Here is a 19,332-nt window from a genome sequence, read left to right as displayed (position 1 = left end):
CTCACGCCCACCTCCGGGAAGTCGTTCCGTCCCGCCCTCCGAGAGCAGAAGAGGAATATGATTGGACACTCTGGCTGTCCATCAGACTGGTTTCTCTTCTGCTCTCTACTATTGGCAGCCGGGGTAAAGGCCTGTGGGCCAACGTCGGCCTACTCCTTCGAGACTGAGAGCCACCGCGGAAGCCGCTATTGGCGGAGTCCAGGGACCGCGACTGCTCACTTCCGGCGCAGGCCTCCACGATTCCTCCCCCTCCCCCGCCGTCGCTCTTGGCCTTCCCACCCCCCGCCCTTCCACCATGGCCGCCTCTGTGTGGTGTAGGGAGAAGCTGGTCGTCCGTGTCCTCCTATAGCGCTTACTGCCTCACCCTCACCCCCTGGGGGCCGGAACCAAAGGAACCTCGCTCCCCAATCCTTGGGGCATCAGCCAGGAAGGATTCCTACCCCCTACTTCAGGGGCAGGACTCCTTTTCTCCCCCACCTCCTGAGGTAGAAACTTAAGGTTTTCCCAGCTTCTCTTAGGGTCAGAAGCCAGAAAGGGCTCCTTTTCCATTTCTTCAGGGACAGAAGCCTCTCCTACACTTCCCGTAGGGGCGCAGACCCTTAGCCCTGCATACTTAGGAGCTAACGGCGTTTCCTCAGCACTGCCAGTCCAGAGGCACGACCTAGAGGCCCGCCTGCCTTCGCCTCCTGTACAGGAGCGCTCTTTCGGAGAGGAGGGACGAGTGCAGAGGCCAGGGACCCTTACCCCCTATCCCGCCTTGTCCCTCTTGCCCCCCATCCTTGTCAGTCCTAGATTCCCCGTTTCTAGGACTTCCTACCCATCCACTCCCGGGCCTTTTCCCGTCTCCCGGCTGCAGCCATGGAGTTACAGAAGGGAAAGGGGGCAGCAGCAGCAGCTGCTTCGGGAGCAGCGGGAGGTGGAGGAGGAGCGGGAGCAGGAGCCCCAGGAGGGGGGAGGCTGCTACTTTCAACCAGTTTGGATGCCAAGGATGAGTTAGAGGAGGTAGGTGTGGGGGGTGGGGAAGGGAGTTAAGAAATGGGGATGAGGAGGGATATTGGAGCGGATGGGGGGTGGGGGTGGGGGAGGAGGCCTTAAAGTTTTTTCTAAGACAACACAAACACTGCTCCTGACTTCCTGCTCCTGAAGGAAGAAGTGTGGGCCAACTTCCTGGACAGGTTGTCATAGCAACAGCAGCCACTACTGTGAAAATGGGTGGAGGGGGGATGTGTTGATGAGGAAGGGATATAGCATCCAGATCTACTGGATTTATTTTTGACATTCCTTTCACATATAGGCCACAGCTATAATTAATATTTAACCCTGTTTCAGTAGGGTCATATATTGAGTAATGTATGTGTGTGTAGGTGTTTTGGGGGGTGGGTCTGATAGGAGCTTGCACTAGACCTTGGAGCCTCCTCTTAGATAGTGTTGACTTCATTTAGACCCTCAGTTGCCGGTGATGTTAAGTGGGCGTTTAGAATGAGTGAAGACCTAAGGAAAAGTGAGTTGTATTTTGTTATGGGTGAATGGGACCTAGGGGACTGTCCTTCACAACCAAATGGCATACACACAAGGGAGGGAACATACAGATGCTGAGAAAGAGGGTAGGGTGAGGCGATGCCTTGGGCCCGAATAGGGATTTTAGACTACTGAATAATTGACCCCTCCCCCCACTTGTTCCTCTTGCCCTGTCCCTGACAATCCAGAGTTGATCATTTATCCCTTTCCTGTGACGGTAAAGCGTCTGTCTGCCATGCAGGAGACCCGGGTTCTATCCCTGGGTTGGGAAAATCCCCTGGAGAAGGAAATGGCAGCCCACTCCAGTATTCTTGCCTGGAAAATCCCATGGACAGAGGAGCCCGGTAGGCTACTGTCCATGGGGTCGCAAAGAGTCGGACACGACTGAGCGACTTCACTTCACTTCACTTCATACATGAAGAGACATACTTAGGAATATGAGACTGAGAAGTGTGACATGATGGCTGGATTGTTTGTAAGACCTAATACATTCAACTCAGTGGTTATCCGGGGACGGGACGAGTAAATTATTAGGCTCTTCACGGGCAATTTCCCTGCTTCTGACTTTGTCACGGCTCTTGATCAGATGTTAGAGGGTGGTCAAGCAGATAGGTGGAATTCATACTGTAAGTTTGAAGGAATGTTGGTTCAGATGCAGGATGGCAGAACACATACAAAAAGGAGCTTTGTGAATCAAGAAGCACCTGGACAGCAACCTTGTGGGTTATCCATCAAATATGTCTGTTCATAGACACACTTTCCATCATGCTTCTCCCTTGTAATTCTGTATGAGATGAATCAGAGTTTGTCTTCTGTTGTTATCAGCTAAGGTAAATCCAATTAGGAACATAAAAAATGCTTCTATTTTTTGAGTGCTACCTGTTGCACTAACAAGGCAGCTAACAGTGCTAAAAGTAATGTATTCCCGAAACAAATACAAATGACTGCCAGAATTGCCTGGCATTTTAAATTATCTACATGTTTAGAAATGACCACTGTCATTGTCAAAAGTATTTATTGAGCCCTGGGTTCTAGCACTAGAGCTCTAGAATTGTAGCAAGAAAATCATCGATTACCTTTGATCACTGCAGCAGTTGGGTGGAGGGGAAAAGACCCCAAGGGTAGTGAAACCCTTGTTTATTTCCCACCCTGATTGCCGGAAGGGTCATCCTGTTCTAATTTGTACCACAGCATCCTATTCCTTGAGGAGTGACATGTTTGCTAGCAAGTGAAATAATATGGCAAAAGGGGATCTCATAAGGGATGAAGCATTTATTTTCTTGCTCTTTTGGACTGTCTGAGAGTGAACTTTCAGCTGTTTCCAGAAAGAAGGGGGAGGGAAGGTCTCCTTTTTTTCTTGATATCCTTTGTGCTTTAGATGTTTCTCAGCTTGTCTTGGCCTTCCTCCTTTCCTTCTATGCCCTTTGTCCTTTGCATCTGAATTTTCCAACATGCCTTACCAGTTTCTAACCTCGTGTGTGGCTCGCACTAGATCAGAGTGACTAAGGTTAAGACTTACTGGCTTCTTCTCTGGGTCTTGTCACGCATCTCCGCACTCAAAACCTAGTATTGACTGATCTCTGGTGGTTCTGGCTTGGTTGTTTGCAGCATAGTCCCACCTATTGCCCAGGAACACAGTAGGGAGACCCAAGGCCTGCCTTCCAGAGGTTATCATCTAAAGACTGAGTTAACACTCAGAAGAAAGGTAAAAACAAAAACCCAGTGAGGGTTGCAAAGAGACCAGAGTCAGCTGGACGTGATGAGGAAAGGCCCTTCGAGGCCTGGAGTGTGAAGTGCTGGTGAGGAGCATCACAGGCAGGGGCTGTGACCCTTCTACCCAAGGGACCATGTGTCGTATCCTTTCTTCTCTTTGGCCCTGTTCTTTTCTTTGAATGGGGAATTCTTGCCCATCCCCATCCATATTTGAGGAATGAGATAAAAATAGTGCCAAAGATTGGAGGCCATTAGAACACGTAGCTTCTAATTTCACAAGCCTTCAAAGCTCCTGTTCGACCACTCCTCTGCGGAGAAGGACCCTGTCCACTTTGAAGCAAGGCTAAAGGCAGGGGCTGTGGCTCAAACAAGCTGGAACCTCCTCTTAAGCTCTGGACAGGTCTCAGTTTTGCATTTGGTTAGAGGTATGTCCCTTCTAGGTTTTCTCCAAGGCGCATCCAGTCTGTGAAGATTCTCCAGGGAATGGGCTTTGAGTCATTTCTGATTTTTTTCCCCTTAAATCCTCATTTCACTTACAAGTGACTCGGTTGTAGAATACTTGGAACCCAGTTTGTTCAGTAACCCTGTACTAATGTGAGTCCTTAGGGATTTTGTAGATCAGATCATATCTTTTCCTTAAGCCTTTGAATTTTAGTCTCCGAAGGCCACTGACTTCCCATAAGGGGACAGTATTTAAGTATTTATTATTGTTATTGTTTAGTCACTAAGTCATGTCCAACTCTGTGACCCCATAGATTATACCCCTTCAGGCTCTTCTGTTCATGGAATCCCCAGGCAAGAATAGTGGAGTGGGCTGCCATGTCCTCCTCCAAGGGGTCTTCCCAACCCAGGGATCAAACCTGAGTCTCCTGCTTGGCAGGCGGATTCTTTACCATGAACAGCCTGGGACGCCATTAAATAATATAATTTTTAGCAAACTGTATGTTACCTGGAGGAAGGAGGAGACACTGAGAGGTTAGAGCAATCCTCAGACTTTATAGGCTCCAGCTTCAGGTATATACTCACAAACTAGAAGGCCTCCCTGCTTTCCACCCGCTCTCCATCTACTGCTACTGTCATGGAAACCATGGTAAGGTAGTCTTAGTACTAGAAAAATTATTTTAGAAGCTCCTAGAGGTGGTAAATATTTACTAAACTCTCTGAGGTGCTGTCGTGAAGGGCTTACTCTGAACGGTCATTCTGCCAGCAGTTGTTGGCAACTTCATGTGTGGTTCCGTCTTTACTGAGGGCCTCGGTTGTCCAGGGGAAGCAGGGGTACAATCTAGTAAGATTGTAGGGATCTGGCTTTCTACAGCCCTCTGTGGAGGTGTGGTCCTCCAGTCACTCTGAATGATTTGTAATTAGTTCACTCATCTCTGTTTGGAAAAGAAATTTCTGTAGTTCAAGAAGAGCAGTATCCTTTATATGTTTCTATTGCCTGGGAAGAACTGACCCTCATATTTGTTTCCTCATTGCTTTTATTCACCCATCCAAATTCTGGACTCTCCCATTTTCTACATCCTTAGTTAGGCCTCCCTGTTGCAAGATGCCAGTTTTCTTTCTTGACTCGGCAGTGACCCATAGAAATGAGTCAGACCTCTGAGTGGAGCTTAGATACCGAGGAGGGGCCTAGAGAAACGTGGTTCAGTGCAAGGGCTCTGTGTTACATCACTGGGAGGAACTAGGCCGGCCGTCCAGCTTTGCTCCCGGATCTTGGTGCAGGGTCCATCTGTCAGGCCTTCTCCCCTCTCCTGTACTCTTTCCTCTTCTCTCACAGAAGGCAAAAGTAGGAGAGGAAGCTTTTCAGCCTGGTTAGGGATTTACCAATGTCCTGTGTAGGGCTCAGTTTTCAGGAGTCTCTGAGGACATGCCATTAAAAGCAGTGGCACGGAGCACTGAAGGGGGGTCTGGTCCTCATGGATTCAGTTGTGTGATCGCTGGGCTGCTTCACAGATGGAATAGAGTCTGATTCAACTGAGGCTATATGCTAGGTGCTTTCACGTATGTTAACCTTGTTTAGTCCTCAAAGCAACCTTATATGGGCTCTGTCTCTTATTTTTTTTAGGTGAGAAAACCAGAGTATTATAAGTAAAAGGTTAAGTAAGTTTTGATAATTTAAGTAACTCACCTAAGATTAGCCTAAGGCTTTCAAGTGGTGGAGGGATTCTCCTCTTCCTTGCTTGTCCATTGGCTCCACAGCCAGCTGCTCTTTTGACTTCTCTTGCATCTCTGTTGATTCAGCAGCAATTTCTTCCTTTTTATCACAAAGTGATGTCTAGGATTTTATGATGCTGTGCTGCTGCTTACTCACCATCTTCCTCCACTCTGAAAATGCTTGTTAACCTAGGCCGGGTAAGGAGGGTCTCCCAGAGCGCCCAGCAAGAACAGCCTAGATTTAGCAACTGGAGGAACTGATAACTGCCTTAGATGAAGAAGGATAAGACTTAAAAAGAGAAAATACAACCTGAGGTTATTTTCTTCCCTCCCTTTATCATATAGGAGCTGGACTAGGTAATGATGGATCTCAGAGATTGTGGGAGAGGTGGGTTGTGAGATTTACAGCTCAGCTCTTCATGTGATCTCACAGCTCCTTTTCACAAGTACACAGGTGCTGTTGATTAAGGCTAAGCACGCTGATGTGACCTAATTTGGAGGATAGTCAGACCTGATGTTGGACAGTGACGTTGTCAAACCTGAGCAGCTTTGGGCCTAATTTAGGTTGAATTTTTTTTGGCTCTGGGAGCTCCTTGCCTTAATACTCAGTTCTACTCTGCTCTTAGGTAGGGATGGATGTAGACAACTTCAAGATGATGGTCAAAGGAGAAACATGATGGTCTTTCATTCTAGACCTCTTTCCTATGTCCTTATTTGTCAGTAATTCTCAACAAGATGTTTTAAAAGACTTAGGAAGTAGTTTAGGTAGTTTAGGAAGAGGCTCACTGACTAATATGAGAAACACTTTGTCAATATTTTCTTTATCCTTAGTATTAAATGCTTTGAAACAGGATCTGTGACTTAAAATCTCCTTAGAATATTGAGCACATATTGTGTTACAGAGTTTGCCTTTATAATTAAGAATGGTCCTTGGTGCATGCTGGTGCTAAGTTGCTTCAGTCGTGTCCAGCTCTTTGCGACCCCTCTGGACTGTAACCTGCCAGGCTCCTCTATCCATGGGATTCTCCAGCCAAGAATACCAGAGGGGGTTGCCATGCCTTCCTCCAGGGGGTCTTCCCAATCTGACCCAGGGATCAAACCCTTCTCTTTTTTTAAAAAAAATTATTTTAATTGGAGGCTAATTACTTTACAATATTGTAGTGGGTTTTGCCATACATTCACATGAATCAGCTATGGGTGTACATGTGTCCCCCATCCTGAACCCCCCTCCCACATCCCTCCCCATCCCATCCCTCAGGGTCGTCCCAGTGCACCGGGCCTGAGCGCTCTGTCTCTTGCATAGAACCTGGACTGGTGATCTATTTCACATATGGTAATATACATGTTTCAATGCTATTCTCTCAAATCATCCCACCCTCACCTTCTCTCAGAGTCCAAAAGTCTGTTCTTTGCATCTGTGTCTCTTTTGCTGTCTTGCATATAGGGTCATTGTTGCCATCTTTCTTAATTCCATATATATGCATTAATATGCTGTAACGGTGTTTTTCTTTCTGACTTCTCTCTGTATAATAGACCCCAGTTTCATCCGCCTCATTAGAACTGATTCAAATGCATTCTTTTTAATAGCTGAGGAATAGTCCTTTGTGTGTATGTACAACAGCTCTCTTATCCATTCGTCTGCTGATGGACATTTAGGTTGCTTCCATGTCCTAGCTCTTGTAAACAGTGCTGCGATGAACATTGGGGTACATGTGTCTCTTTCAACTCTAGTTTCCTCGTGAACCCTTCTGTTTTTTGTCTTCTGCATTGGCAAGCGGGTTCTTTACCACTAGCCCCACCTGGATTTTAATACAGTGCTCCTCACCTTTGTTTCACTAGAGACCCTGGAAGTTTTAGTTTGGCCTTTTGTTCTCCACTAGTTCTTTTCTTTCTTACTCTCACCTTTTTATTTTTTATTTTTTAAAGTTTAGTTTTTAAGTTTTTGGAGGGACATTTCAACCATGAAAAAGTAGAGAGAGTAGTGTAACTGCCCTGGAGCGATCACTCTGCTTCAGTGCTTACCAGTACGTGGCAGTCTTGTATCTCCCTTTATCCAGTCTCCTCTGGATTATCTTGAGGCAAATCCAAGGTATATCATTTCATCTGTAGGTATTTCATATATATGTTTATGAGAGATGGACTTTTTTATTTTTAACATAACCACAATAGCATGCCTAAAATATTAATAATTCCTCAATGTAATAAATACTCATTGTTCAAATCGACTGTTTCATAAATCCTTTTTTTTTTTTTTAAGATTTCTTTTTTCCCCTTAAGTTTCTCATGTGCTTTACTGGGTTTCTTGTTTTGGGGGGTTTTTGGGGGGGCTGTGTGGCATGGCTTGTGAGATCTTAGTTCCTGGACTAAGGCTTGTACCTGGGCCCACAAGCATCAAAACAGAGACTCCCAACCACTAGACCACCAGGGAATTCCCATAAATTCTTTTTGTAAGTGTTTTTTTTCAGATCAGTAATCAAACAAGGAGCACACATTTGTTGCATTCAGTTGACATGTCCCTTTAATTTCTTAATAACTATTTTAAAATAATTTCAAACTTATAGAAAAACTGTTAAGACATAAAACTCTAATACTCTTCTTCTGGACTTACCAGTTGTTAACATTTGCTGCATTTGCTTTTCATTTTGTATACATATTAACCTTTTGAGAATAAGTTGCAGCTGCATGCCACTTAAGATTTAAATACTTCCAGGAATATTTCCTAAGAACAGGATTCTCAGTTACATAATCCCTGTTTTATTATCTAAATTGGAACATTTAACATCAGTATGTTACTATTACTTACAGTACATATTTACATTTTACCAGTTGTCCCAATAATGTCCATTATAGCAGCCCAGAATCACACATTGAATTTAGGTGTACTATCTCTTTTATTCTTAGTCCTTCCCCTTAAATACTTTAACAGGCCAGTTATTTTATAGAATCTCTCAATTTGGGTTATCTGAAATTTCAGCTGTCAGTTTGTCTCGTTACTCGGGATATTAACTCCGATTGCTTGGTTAAAATGTTATCCTCCAGAATTCCCTTCAGTTATTTTCTCTTTAATTAAGAAGTATTTTGAGCGTATGTGACTATATACTCTTGTGAAAGTTTCACCTCTAGTTTTAGCGTTAATGATACTTCCCTGAACCAGTTATGCTTCCATCATTCCTTCTGTGTTTTCAGTTGGCATTCCACTGTAAGGAAGAGCTTTCCCTTCTTTCTTTGTCATGTGTGTATATATCAGCGTGGTTTTGTGAGTCCTTATTCTGTTCAAGGAGTTGTCATTTTAAGTCTTTTTTTTTTTTTGGCCTGCCACATGGATTGTGGGATCTTAGTTCTCCAACCAGGGATCAAACCCAGGCCCTGGTAGTAAAAGCGCCAAGTCCTAACCCCTGGACCACCAGAGAATTCACTTAAGCCTCGTCTAATACATGAGGTTCCCCTTCCCTGCTTTTCCCCTTGCAGTTTATTTATTTATTTTTTTCCCCTTGCAGTTTAAATGTTAAAGAAACCAGGAAGCCTGTCATGGTTTACACTTTCTGGATTTTGCTGATTATACCCCCATGGTGACTTGACTTGTAAACTGGTAGTTAGGTCTAGAGATGTGGTGTTCAGTCGCTCAGTTGTGTCTGACTCTTTGTGATCCCATGGACTGCAGTACGCCAGGCTACCCTGTCCTTTAATATCTCCCGGAGTTTGCACAAACTCATATCCATTGAGTCAGTGGTGCCATCCAACCATCTCATCCTCTGTCACTCCTTCTCCCTTTGCCTTCAGTCTTTCTCAGCATCAGGGTCTTTTCCAGTGAGTCGGCTCTTCACATCAGATGGCCAAAGTATTGGAGCTTCAGCTTCAGCATCAGCCTTTCCAATAAATATGATTTCCTTTAGGATTGACTGGTTTTATCTCCTTGCTGTCCAAGGGACTCTCAAGAATCTTCTCCAACACCACAGTTCAAAAGCATCAATTCTTCAGCGCTCAGCCTTCTTTATGGTCCAACTCTAACATTGGTATATGATTACTGGAAAAACCATAGCTTTGACTATACAGACCTTTGTCTGTAAAGTGATGTCTCTGCTTTTTAATACACTGTCTAGGTTTGTTACAGCTTTCCTTCCAAAGAGCAAACATCTTTTTAATTTCATGGCTGCAGTCACTGGCCACAGCAATTTTGGAGCCCAAGGAAAGAAAATCTGTCCCTGCTTCCACTTTTTCCCCTTTTGTTTGCCATAAAGTAATGGGACCAGAAGCCAGGATCTTGCTGTTTATCATGTTGAGTTTCAAGCAAGCTTTTCATATTCCTTTTTCACCCTCATTAAGAGGCTCTTTAGTTCCTCTTCACTTTCTGTCATTAGAGTGGTAGTATCTGCATATCAGAGGTTGTTACTTCTCCTGGCAGTCTTGACTCCACTTTGTGATTCATCCAGCCCAGCATTTCACATGATGTACTCTGTACAGAAGTTAAATAAGCAGAGTGACAGTATGCACCCTTGTCATACTCCTTTCTCAATTTTGAACCAATCAGTTCTTCCCTGTCCAGTTCTAACTTGCTTCTTGACCTCCTATAAGTTTCTGAGGAGACAGGTCAGGTGGTCTGGTATGCCCATCTCTTGAAGAATTTTCCAGTTTATTGTGATCCACACAGTCAAAGGCTTTAGCATAGTCAGTGAAGCAGAAGTAGATGTTTTTCTGGAATTCCTTTGCTGCTTCTATGATCCAATGGATGTTGGCAATTTGATCTCTCGTTCCTATGCCTTATCTAAATCCAGCTTGTATATCTGAAAGTTCTTGGTTCACATACTGTTGAAGCCTAGCTTGGAGAATTTTGAGCGTTACCTTGCTAGCCTGTGAAATGAGTGCAATTGTGCCTTAGTTTGAACATTCTTTGGCATTGCCCTTCCTGGGGATTAGAATGGAAATCGACCTTTTCCAGTCCTGTGGCCACTGCTGAGTTTTCCAAATTTGCTGGCTTATTGAGTGCAGCACTTTAACAGCATCACCTTTTAGGATTTGAAATAGCTCAGCTGGAATTCCATCACCTCCATAACTTTGTTTGTAGTAATGCTTCCTAAAGCCCACTTGACTTCACACTCTAGAGCCAGGATATCTGGCTCTAGATGAATGATCACTCCATTGTGGTTATCCTGGTCATTAAGGCATTTTTTGTATGGTTCTTCTATGTGTTCTTATCACTTTTTCTTAATCTTTTCTGCTTCTGTTAGGTCCTTACTGTTTCTGTTCTTTATCATGCCCATCATTGCATGAAATGTTCCCTTGATATCTCCAGTTTTCTTGAAGAGATCTCTAGTCTTTCCCATTCTATTGTTCTGTTCTGTTTCTTTGCATTGTTCATTGAAGAAGATCTTACTGTCTCTCCTTGCTCTTCTCTGGAACTCTGCATTCAGTTGGGTATATCTTTCCCATTTTCTCTTGCCTTTTGCTTTTCTTTTCTTAGCTATTTGTAAAGCCTCCTCAGACAACCACTTTTGCCTTCTTGAATTTCTTTTTCTTTGGGATGATTTTGATCACTGCCTCCTGTACAATGTTACAAACCTCTGTCCATAGTTCTATAGGCGCTGTTTATCAGATCTAATCCCAATGAATAAATCTATTCATCACCTCCACTGTATAATCATACGGGATTTGATTTAGGTCATACCTGAATGGCCTAGTGGTTTTCTCTACTTTGGAGATGTGACGTGATTTAAATTTTTAAAAAGCTTTTTTGGGACCAGAAATATGTCATAGGTGATGGTATGAAGGCTTCTAAATTTTTTTCTCACCCCTTCACAGAGATTGGAAAGATGTATGAGTATTGTGACATCGATGACTACTGGTGTCTCAGAGAGAGAGGCCAATGATGCCCTCAATGCCTATGTGAGTATAATACTCTCTTTGAACCCATTTCTGCTTCTTTGAAAGCTTTTAGACATAATCAGAAAGATTGGAAAGACTTCAGTGTTTAGGAGCTAGGGGTTGAAGCTAATGTCTTGGTTTGCTGAACCAGGCTTCCCAACTCCTCTCTGTCTTTCCTAATCTGGGAGTCGCATCTCTTGGAGCCTTGAAAGTGAAAGTGAAGTTGCTCAGTTGTGTCCAACTCTTTGCGACCCCATGGACTGTAGCCTACGAGGTTCCTCCATCCATGGAATTTTCCAGGCAAGGGTACTGGAGTGGGTTGCTTTAGGCATCATTAAATAACAACTTTAAAAAAATAACTTACAGTTCTCCAGTGGCTAATTTCCTTTATAAATCATCCTCACATATTTGATCTTTTACATTTCTGAGGTTGAAGGATTTAAAGTAATACATGGAAAGGACTTAGAGTAATTTCTGGCACACAGTAAATGTTCAATAAATATTTATTGTTAGTAATTGTTCTTATTATGTCTTCACCTTACACATACCCAGGGGTTCAGTGATTTGCCCAAAGTCTTGACTATGTTTCTTTGCGGCTCCCTCTCTACTAAAGGCTGTTAAGGTGTGGAGTAGGGTTTTCCCCCCCATTTCAAACACTTTATTTTCTGCCTCTGGCCTTCATCAAGCCTTGGAGAAAGCAGTATGGATCCATCCTTTCTCTCCACCTCTCTCCTAAAACAGATGCCCATCACTTTTAGCTGATGATTCTCCTTTGCAGCTTACTCAAGAGTCCCAAGTTTTCTGGGAGCAACTGTGCTTAAGAACTTTTCTCTTGAGTGACAGCTAGTTTTTTCTTTCCTCTTATCCCAGGTATGCAAAGGCCCCCCACAACATGAGGAAATCTGCCTGGGCCTCTTCACCCTTGTCCTTACTGAACCAGCCCAAGCCCAGAAGGTAAGACTCCCTACTCTGGCCCCATATTCCCTTCTCAGATACGATCTGAGAGAATGGTGGAACTTTGGTTTAACTGGTTTAGTATCAGACCCTTGGACCAGGGCTGGATCATCTTATTCTCCAAATATAGTTACAACTCCCTTTTCACTTAGTAAATGGGTCACTTTCTTACTAAAGTCCTTCCTTTCTCTTCAGATCCTGAAGGTAAAAGGCAAGAAAATGCAGTTGTGAGAGTGAAAAGGGATTTAAAGAGTTTTAAATTGTAGATTTTTGAGTCAGGGCCGAAAGAGTTGGGATTTAATCCAGAGACTGTGCTGGTCTTTGTTGCTGCCCACAGGCTTTCTCTAGTCGTAGACAAGGGGGTACCCTCTAGTTGTGGCACATGGGCTTAGTTGCCCTGAGGCATGTGGAATCTTCTGGACCAAGGGTCGAACCCATATCCCCTGCATCGGCAGGCAGATTCTTCACCACTGGACCACCAGGGAAGTCCTAGAAAGCTTAACGTTAGGTGATGGCCATAATAATGTAGTGATTAAGAGAAGACAAATACACTGGAGTCAGACTTCGGGAGGAATACTGTATGAAAACTAGTCTGGAGTGCTTCACAAATGGAAGAGTCTCTTTTATGTATTGATATTAATAGAATGGTTTAAGAGAGATCCTTCCTTGAGGTGAGGGACTGAGCAGGATGTTCTCTTTGGACTCCATTGTTTCTATAATAAAGTAGCAAAATCCTGTCTTTTGCCTCTCTGGATTTCCACTTTCTGTGTCCTTGAGTCTTGCGTGATGGTTTAGAGACACTTGTTCTATCTGGCATTAACTGCATGACACTAACAGAGAAGAGCTTGGTGTGGGGGAATTCAGTTTAATCCTTGCCCCTTCCTTGAACAAAGGGAGTGGGAAAGGAAACAGTCATGCTGTGTCCAGCATTGTGTTCGGCTCTATCCGAACATTTAATCTTCTCAGAAAGCCCATGTGAAACTGGCAGCTTTGTTCCCTTCCCCCAACTGCTCTCAGTGTACTTATAAGAAACCTGGAGGTTGTTTGCTCAAGGAGAACCAAGGGAACAGCATTCTCAGGGACAAGGACAGGATGCCCATGGTCCCCTGGCTTAGCTGCTTGCGGTCATGGCAAACCTGGGGTGAGGGTAGGTGGTAGGGCAGCGAGTATTGACAAGTCCCTGGTTTCCCAGGCCATTTCTGGGCTGGGACATTGTTGGGTTAAGTTGGCGTTTCATTTTCATAGCAAGTTTATCATTGAGAACCTTAAAGACAAATGAACATCTCCAGTTTGGTGGTGGTGTTAATCAGTAATGTGATCCACCCCAGCCTCGCAGTTTTAAAGAAAGTGTTGACAAAGATGGGGGTGAAGGGTTGGGGTTAAGGTTTAGTTTTCTCTCATGTGAGTTTTTATACATACAATTAAAACCTTATTTAGTCATCTCAGTGCAGATTCGTCTTGCCCACTGGTTTTATTTGTGTTTCAGGTGAGATCTGAATCAGCTAGGGTAAATCAGTAAATCTCAGTGAAGAGGGCAGGGCCCCATGGTATTTCTACCTCTTTGCCTGACCAGTCAGTGGGAGGTCACAGGGCTCTGCATTATAAAAGCTTATTATGTCATGAATTCGGCCACCCAGCCATGACAAGGCACTAGAGCACCTTGTCTTCTTTTTGCCCCATGAGCGTGGCCCAGGCCCTCTCCTTGGGTCTTGTTGGTTGACAGGGTTGGTTGCATCAGTTATTTTCACACGCTGAAGGCTTCCCAGCACATCCCCTACCTAGGAGCCTCTTCAGACAAAGCGGGGAGACTGGGAATTAGGAGAATACAGTTTTAGGCAAATGAGGAACTATCAGGTATGACTCATTCAGAGGCCTTGAGCCAGATCAGAGAGTGGTGGAAGAATCTGCCCCATCTCCTAGTACTTTATCCTTCTTCCTAAACAGGTGATTGTCTTACAGAATACTCTGTCCTGCAGAAGTTGTGGGTGGGTGTAACTGATAACTGATCCCAACACATTGTTTTAGGCTTCAGTTTAAACCAAGGGGAGTGTTTCCTAAGGATTTACTTGGAGTTAATTCTGTCTCTGGAACAGAAACTTAGTTAAGGAAAGAGCTGTCAGGTGTTGGCGGAGAGTGGAATATAGGTGGGGTGGATTTTGTTCCAGATCTACCTTCCTAACTTGCAGCCTTGTGTTTATATTCTCTGAGTTTATTTCCTATTTGATGTCCAAACTGAATCGCTGGGAGCAGGCCAGGCTGGGGGACTGCCGTGTGGTGGGAGGCTAAGTTGAAGGCCTTAACTTCTGCTCCGGTTCTAGTAGTCAGGGGATAAAGGTGATAGGAAAGGATTTAACACTGATGCCAAGGTCCTTCGTCACCAAAGATACAACACCAGGCCCTGGCAGTTCTTGGTTCAGGTACTTCTCTCGGCAGATGGCTCTAGAAAGAAAGTTGAGGGCTGTGAGGGCCGAGGCTGGAACATCACTGTTCCCGGCACAGGACAGGTATCCTACCTCAGCACCATCCTGTCACCTTTCCTCTCTTTTGGGACCCTCTGTTTCCCACTGAGTCTTTCCACCCATCTACTTATCTTCCAAGCCAGTCAGCACACTGGCACAGAGTTTGGAGAGACAACTGGCACCATCAAGAATATGATATGATGTGATCCTCCTGGTGCCCGGCTGCATGCATTACCAGCAGTTGTGGTTAATAAGGTCCCAGATGGAGCTTGGAATTAGGCAGCCAGAACCTACTTGCTTTGTCTGACCCTGCGTCTCCTGAGGGGCTGTCCTTCCCTGTCAGGGTCTCTTCTGCATCTCTGGGATTTCTGCTTTCCTTTGAATAGAAGGAAACAGCTCCTCGCTTATTAGTTGTGTCTCTGTCTTTGGCCTGACATAGGTCTCCCTTCTGCCTCTGCATCCCTCATCCTCTGCCCATCCTGTGACTCACTCCTCTAGGGAAGGCTCCAGGGCTGAACCACATTTACTGACGAGCAAGTTGGCAGTAGTTCACTGGCTTCTCTTACCTCTTGTTCCCTTGCTTGTACTTTTGATCTCCCAGCCCTCCCTCTGGCAGATGGAGTCAGAGGATAATCAAATTCTCCTTTGAGTATGAAAAGTTTATGGCACATGGGGGAATCTCTAAGTATTTGTATTTTCATTGGAATGCTTGTTTTGACTTAAGGATAATAGAAGAAGTGGAAGTAGGATAGCTAATCTCTTAGGAGTCCCTAGACACACCAAGTCCAGGGAGCAGCTGGTCTTGAGGATTACTTCTCTTTTTCTCCTTTTTAAAAAAAATTTTTATATTTTTTAAATTTTTTGGCCATGCCACACAGCATGTAGGATCTTAGTTCCCAGACCAAGGATCGAACCTGCACCGCCTGCATTGGAAGCTCCGAGTCTTAACCACTGGACGGACCGCCAGGGAAGTCCCGGAGTACTTCTCTTTTGAACACTTAGGATGAACAAGTTTAGGAATGTAGTAGTCTAAAAGCCACTGTGAGCTCTTAACCTCCATCCCCAGCAGCCTCTTCTCCTTTTAGTTATTTCTGACGATAGTGTCAGGATGATTAAGAGCTTGGAATCCAGAGTTGGACTGCTGGGATTTGAATCTTCCTCTTATCCCTAATGTAATCTGGGGCAAATTACTTTAACCTCTCTGTTCCTGTTTCCTCATCTATAAAAACAGAGATGATAATAAATAGGGTGACTATGTGATTCGGATGCAGCAAGTAGAATATAAAGTTTTCGCACAATGCCAATGCATGTTCCCTGTTATAATTGCTATTATTATTAATGCTGTCCTTGCCACTGGCCATCCGAGGTTGTGAGATACTGCCTATCTATAATTTTGCCCTTTGTGCCGAGACCCTGACAGCATAGAACCCAGCAGGCTGAGGAGGTTGCTAATGAGGTCCCCTAAGGTAGTCCTCCAGGAGTCTGGTCTCTTTAGAGAGACAGGGTGAGAGAAACAGGAGCTCTCAGAGGAAATTGGCATGCATTCCCTTACCTCCCCCAGAGTTAGATGTGCTAAAGGACCCCTCCTTCTTCAATACTTGGTGGAAGTAAAGGGCAGCCTGGAGAAAAGAAGAAAGATGCTTCGTTAAGGAAGTTCGGTTTGGGTCTGCCCTTTCTTTCCGGGATCCTGGTCCATGGATCCTCTTTCCTTAATACTCCTAGCCCTTTGTTTCATCTGGCTGTGTCAATACAAGTCTAAAAATCTCTTTGAGATCCTTTCCGGCCTGTTCAACCAAACCCATTCTGCAGTGACCTTTTACTGGCAGATGAAAAGCAGATGGCCTCCACCTGGTTTTGCTCAGCTGGTGGCTTCAAACAGTGTGACGCTTCCCAAGGAGGGAGGTAAGGGGACAGGGATCCTTTCTTAGCAGGCTTTTCTGTCTTACTAGAATAACTCAGTCCCTTATCCCCACCCTGAATGACAGAGCAAGGGATAGATTTGGGATGGTGGAGCCTATGAAAGGTTTGTGGAAAGTCTTTCCAGAGTGGAAAGTCTTGTGTTTTGGTCGTTGAATGGTAAGCATGCCTTCTAGAGCAGAAAATTTTTCACTGCCACTTGTATCCCATTGGTAGAGGCTAGGGGGCAGGGGGCCCCCTGTGAGTGGGATCAGGAGCCTATCCTTAGCTTGCTGGCTGCTCACAAACCTCACTTCTTACAGTGTTACCGGGACTTGGCTCTGGTGAGTCGTGACGGCATGAATATTGTTCTGAATAAAATCAACCAGATACTCATGGAGAAGTACTTGAAGTTGCAGGATACCTGCCGTACTCAGGTAAGGCCAGAAAGAAAAGAGAGATCCAGCTCAGAGACATAACAGAAAATGGATCCTCTCCTAAGGGGAAGGGAAGGAGGAATCGGGGGTAACACACCTCTGTCCTTGTACACCTAACTTATAAAATGACTGGATTAGACCCTTTCTCAAATTTACAGGCCCTTCTCTTCATATGTCTTTTTCTCTCTCCTTTAGTTGGTGTGGTTGGTACGGGAACTAGTGAAGAGTGGGGTTCTGGGAGCCGATGGTGTTTGCATGACATTCATGAAGCAGATTGCCGGTGAGTTGGATGGCAAGAGCATAAAGAAGAAAGAAGTATGCACTATGCCTAAGTCCAGGCAGTGGAGAATGATTGAGTGCCTAAGGGACTTGATTCCTGGACTGTTTATGTTCTTTCCTTTTGACCCAGGCATCTTCTGGCCACGTATGTTCCACAAAGAAATTGAAAAGTTACAGGGGGCCTTTTGGAGCAATAAGTCTTGCCTCATTTTCCTTCCTGCCAAACTTGAGGCCTGATAGAGAATATTTAGCCTGTTGTTGGCCTACTGTAACCAGTCCTCACTCTGGGGTTTCGTGGCCTATTGGATCAGGAAGAATCTGGAAGGAATGGGGGAGAAGTAAGGGTAAAATAATTGGTTCTCATCTCACTGTACTTTCAGAGCCCCCGACATCTTCTCTGGCTCCACCTCAATGTCCTAAACACTTAGGCCCAGTTTGAGGGACAAACTATGTCACAGAACAGACCCTGACATTTAGGCTTCGTTATCTTCAGAGACATCTGTCTGAACCACTGATTATCCAAGAGTCCTGCCCCTGCTGCTTCTCTTCCCAAGATTACATGTGTTTGTGCAAATATGACCCTGTCTCTCTACCTCACCATTGCTCCTCGGTTCTTTGCTTCCTCTTCAGGATTTTATATAACAGTGATACTCCTGTGTATAAACCTTAATCTACGTGATGTGTGACTCTGTAAATTGAATTTTTACATTAGGACCTGGGGCAAGGCATAGCGTTGTTGTGCTGGCTATTTTTATCCGTTCTCCTGGCACTTTCTTCCCTGTTTGGCACTCCTAGTCCCCACTTCTGATCCTATGATTTTGATCTGGCATTACTGCTTGTTTAATTCTGCCCCAGGAAGTTTCATAGCAAGCACTCGAGACTGTGATACCTGGAGACCAAAAGCCTTTGGCCTGTCTTGAGCTGAACACAGGATTTGGGACATCCAGTGGCTGGACTGCAGCTGTTGCTTGCCTCCTGGACTTGTCAGGCCCTATTTGAAATGTCATCTGTTCTTTCCAGCTGTGGGCTTTTCATATCTCCTTCCCAGACATTCCCTTTTAGGGGTCAAAGTAATCCCACTGCAACCCCCTGTCTGTGGAAAGTAGCAGCTCTGATTTCTGGAAAAACCCCAAACCTTCCCTTCCCGTCTCTCTGGAGGCAAAGAGGGAAATTGTAAAGCCTGACAAAACAAAGACAGTTTTTTCAGCCCTCAGAGCATCAGGGATGGGATAACAGTCAGGGATGGAGCAGTAAGAAGAAGAAGGAGTGTGCTGGCTGAGCTGAGTCACTAATCAGAGCCATTCTGACTCTCTGTTTTCTCCCCCTTTGATCAGGTGGGGATGTTACGGCAAAAAACATCTGGTTGGCAGAGAGTGTTCTGGATATCCTGATGGAGCAGAGGTAGAGTCTGTCGTGAAGGGGGGGCAAGAGCTGGATGCGGCCACACTGGGTATGGGACGCAAGGGTGTGTGAGGAGCTTTTAGTGGCCCGAGAGCACCATAGGTTAGAGGCGGTGAGGTGGGGGAGGGAGCAGCCACGTACTGGTGGCAAGAGACGGAATTAATGCTGTGCTGTGGCCCAGGGATGAAGGAGTGGGAAAGAAGGTTTTTACTAAAATACCTCAGAGCCCAGGAAAAACTCATTTCATCTGATAAGGGTTTATTTTTGATCCAGACCTCCATGGAATGTTTATCTTTGGCGGGAGGTAAGGGAGAATGAACTCAGCAGAGTGGGGCCAGCCAACCACCCAGGCCTGGCAGGTACCCCTGTTCTCCCTTCCAAGACTGTCCATCCTACCCATGCCCTCCTTTTGTTGACGTGGCACAGGGGGTGGTGAGCATGAGGAGGTCACTGAGGCCATTGGTGCGGAGGGCATGAGATCCCTTCTCCATCAAAGTAAAGGACCAGAAAGGTTGAGGGCTGTTGCATATTTGAGCTTGTTTGGGTGTGAGGCCTACCTCTTGGTCCTGTGGCCTCACTCTTTCTGTTGCGTGATTTCAGAGTCTGTTCCTGGGAGAGGACACCACAGTAGTCACATGATTGAGACGGCTGATAGTCTCTGT

General features: G+C 45.0%; 1 protein-coding gene across 2 annotated transcripts in view; it reads left to right on the top strand.

The window, feature by feature from the left end:
- Positions 1 to 262: 262 nt before the first annotated feature.
- Positions 263 to 19,332, top strand: part of INTS3 (integrator complex subunit 3) — a 39,080-nt gene continuing 20,010 nt past the window's right edge. The window contains exons 1-7 of one of the 2 annotated variants that reach the window (XM_070785650.1): positions 263 to 485; positions 857 to 1,002; positions 11,182 to 11,265; positions 12,115 to 12,198; positions 16,877 to 16,990; positions 17,186 to 17,270; positions 18,604 to 18,670. In XM_070785650.1, the coding sequence (XP_070641751.1) occupies positions 859 to 1,002; positions 11,182 to 11,265; positions 12,115 to 12,198; positions 16,877 to 16,990; positions 17,186 to 17,270; positions 18,604 to 18,670 (578 nt within the window). In that variant the 5' untranslated portion in view covers positions 263 to 485; positions 857 to 858. Of the gene's footprint in view, positions 1,003 to 11,181; positions 11,266 to 12,114; positions 12,199 to 16,876; positions 16,991 to 17,185; positions 17,271 to 18,603; positions 18,671 to 19,332 lie in introns of both variants that reach the window. The other variant, XM_019955108.2, reaches the window with a different exon arrangement.

This window comes from Bos indicus, chromosome 3, assembly GCF_029378745.1.
Source record: "Bos indicus isolate NIAB-ARS_2022 breed Sahiwal x Tharparkar chromosome 3, NIAB-ARS_B.indTharparkar_mat_pri_1.0, whole genome shotgun sequence".
Classification (NCBI taxonomy): Eukaryota; Metazoa; Chordata; class Mammalia; order Artiodactyla; family Bovidae; genus Bos; species Bos indicus.
Note: the sequence above shows the minus strand (reverse complement) of the source record. Positions and strands in the feature narration are given on the sequence as shown.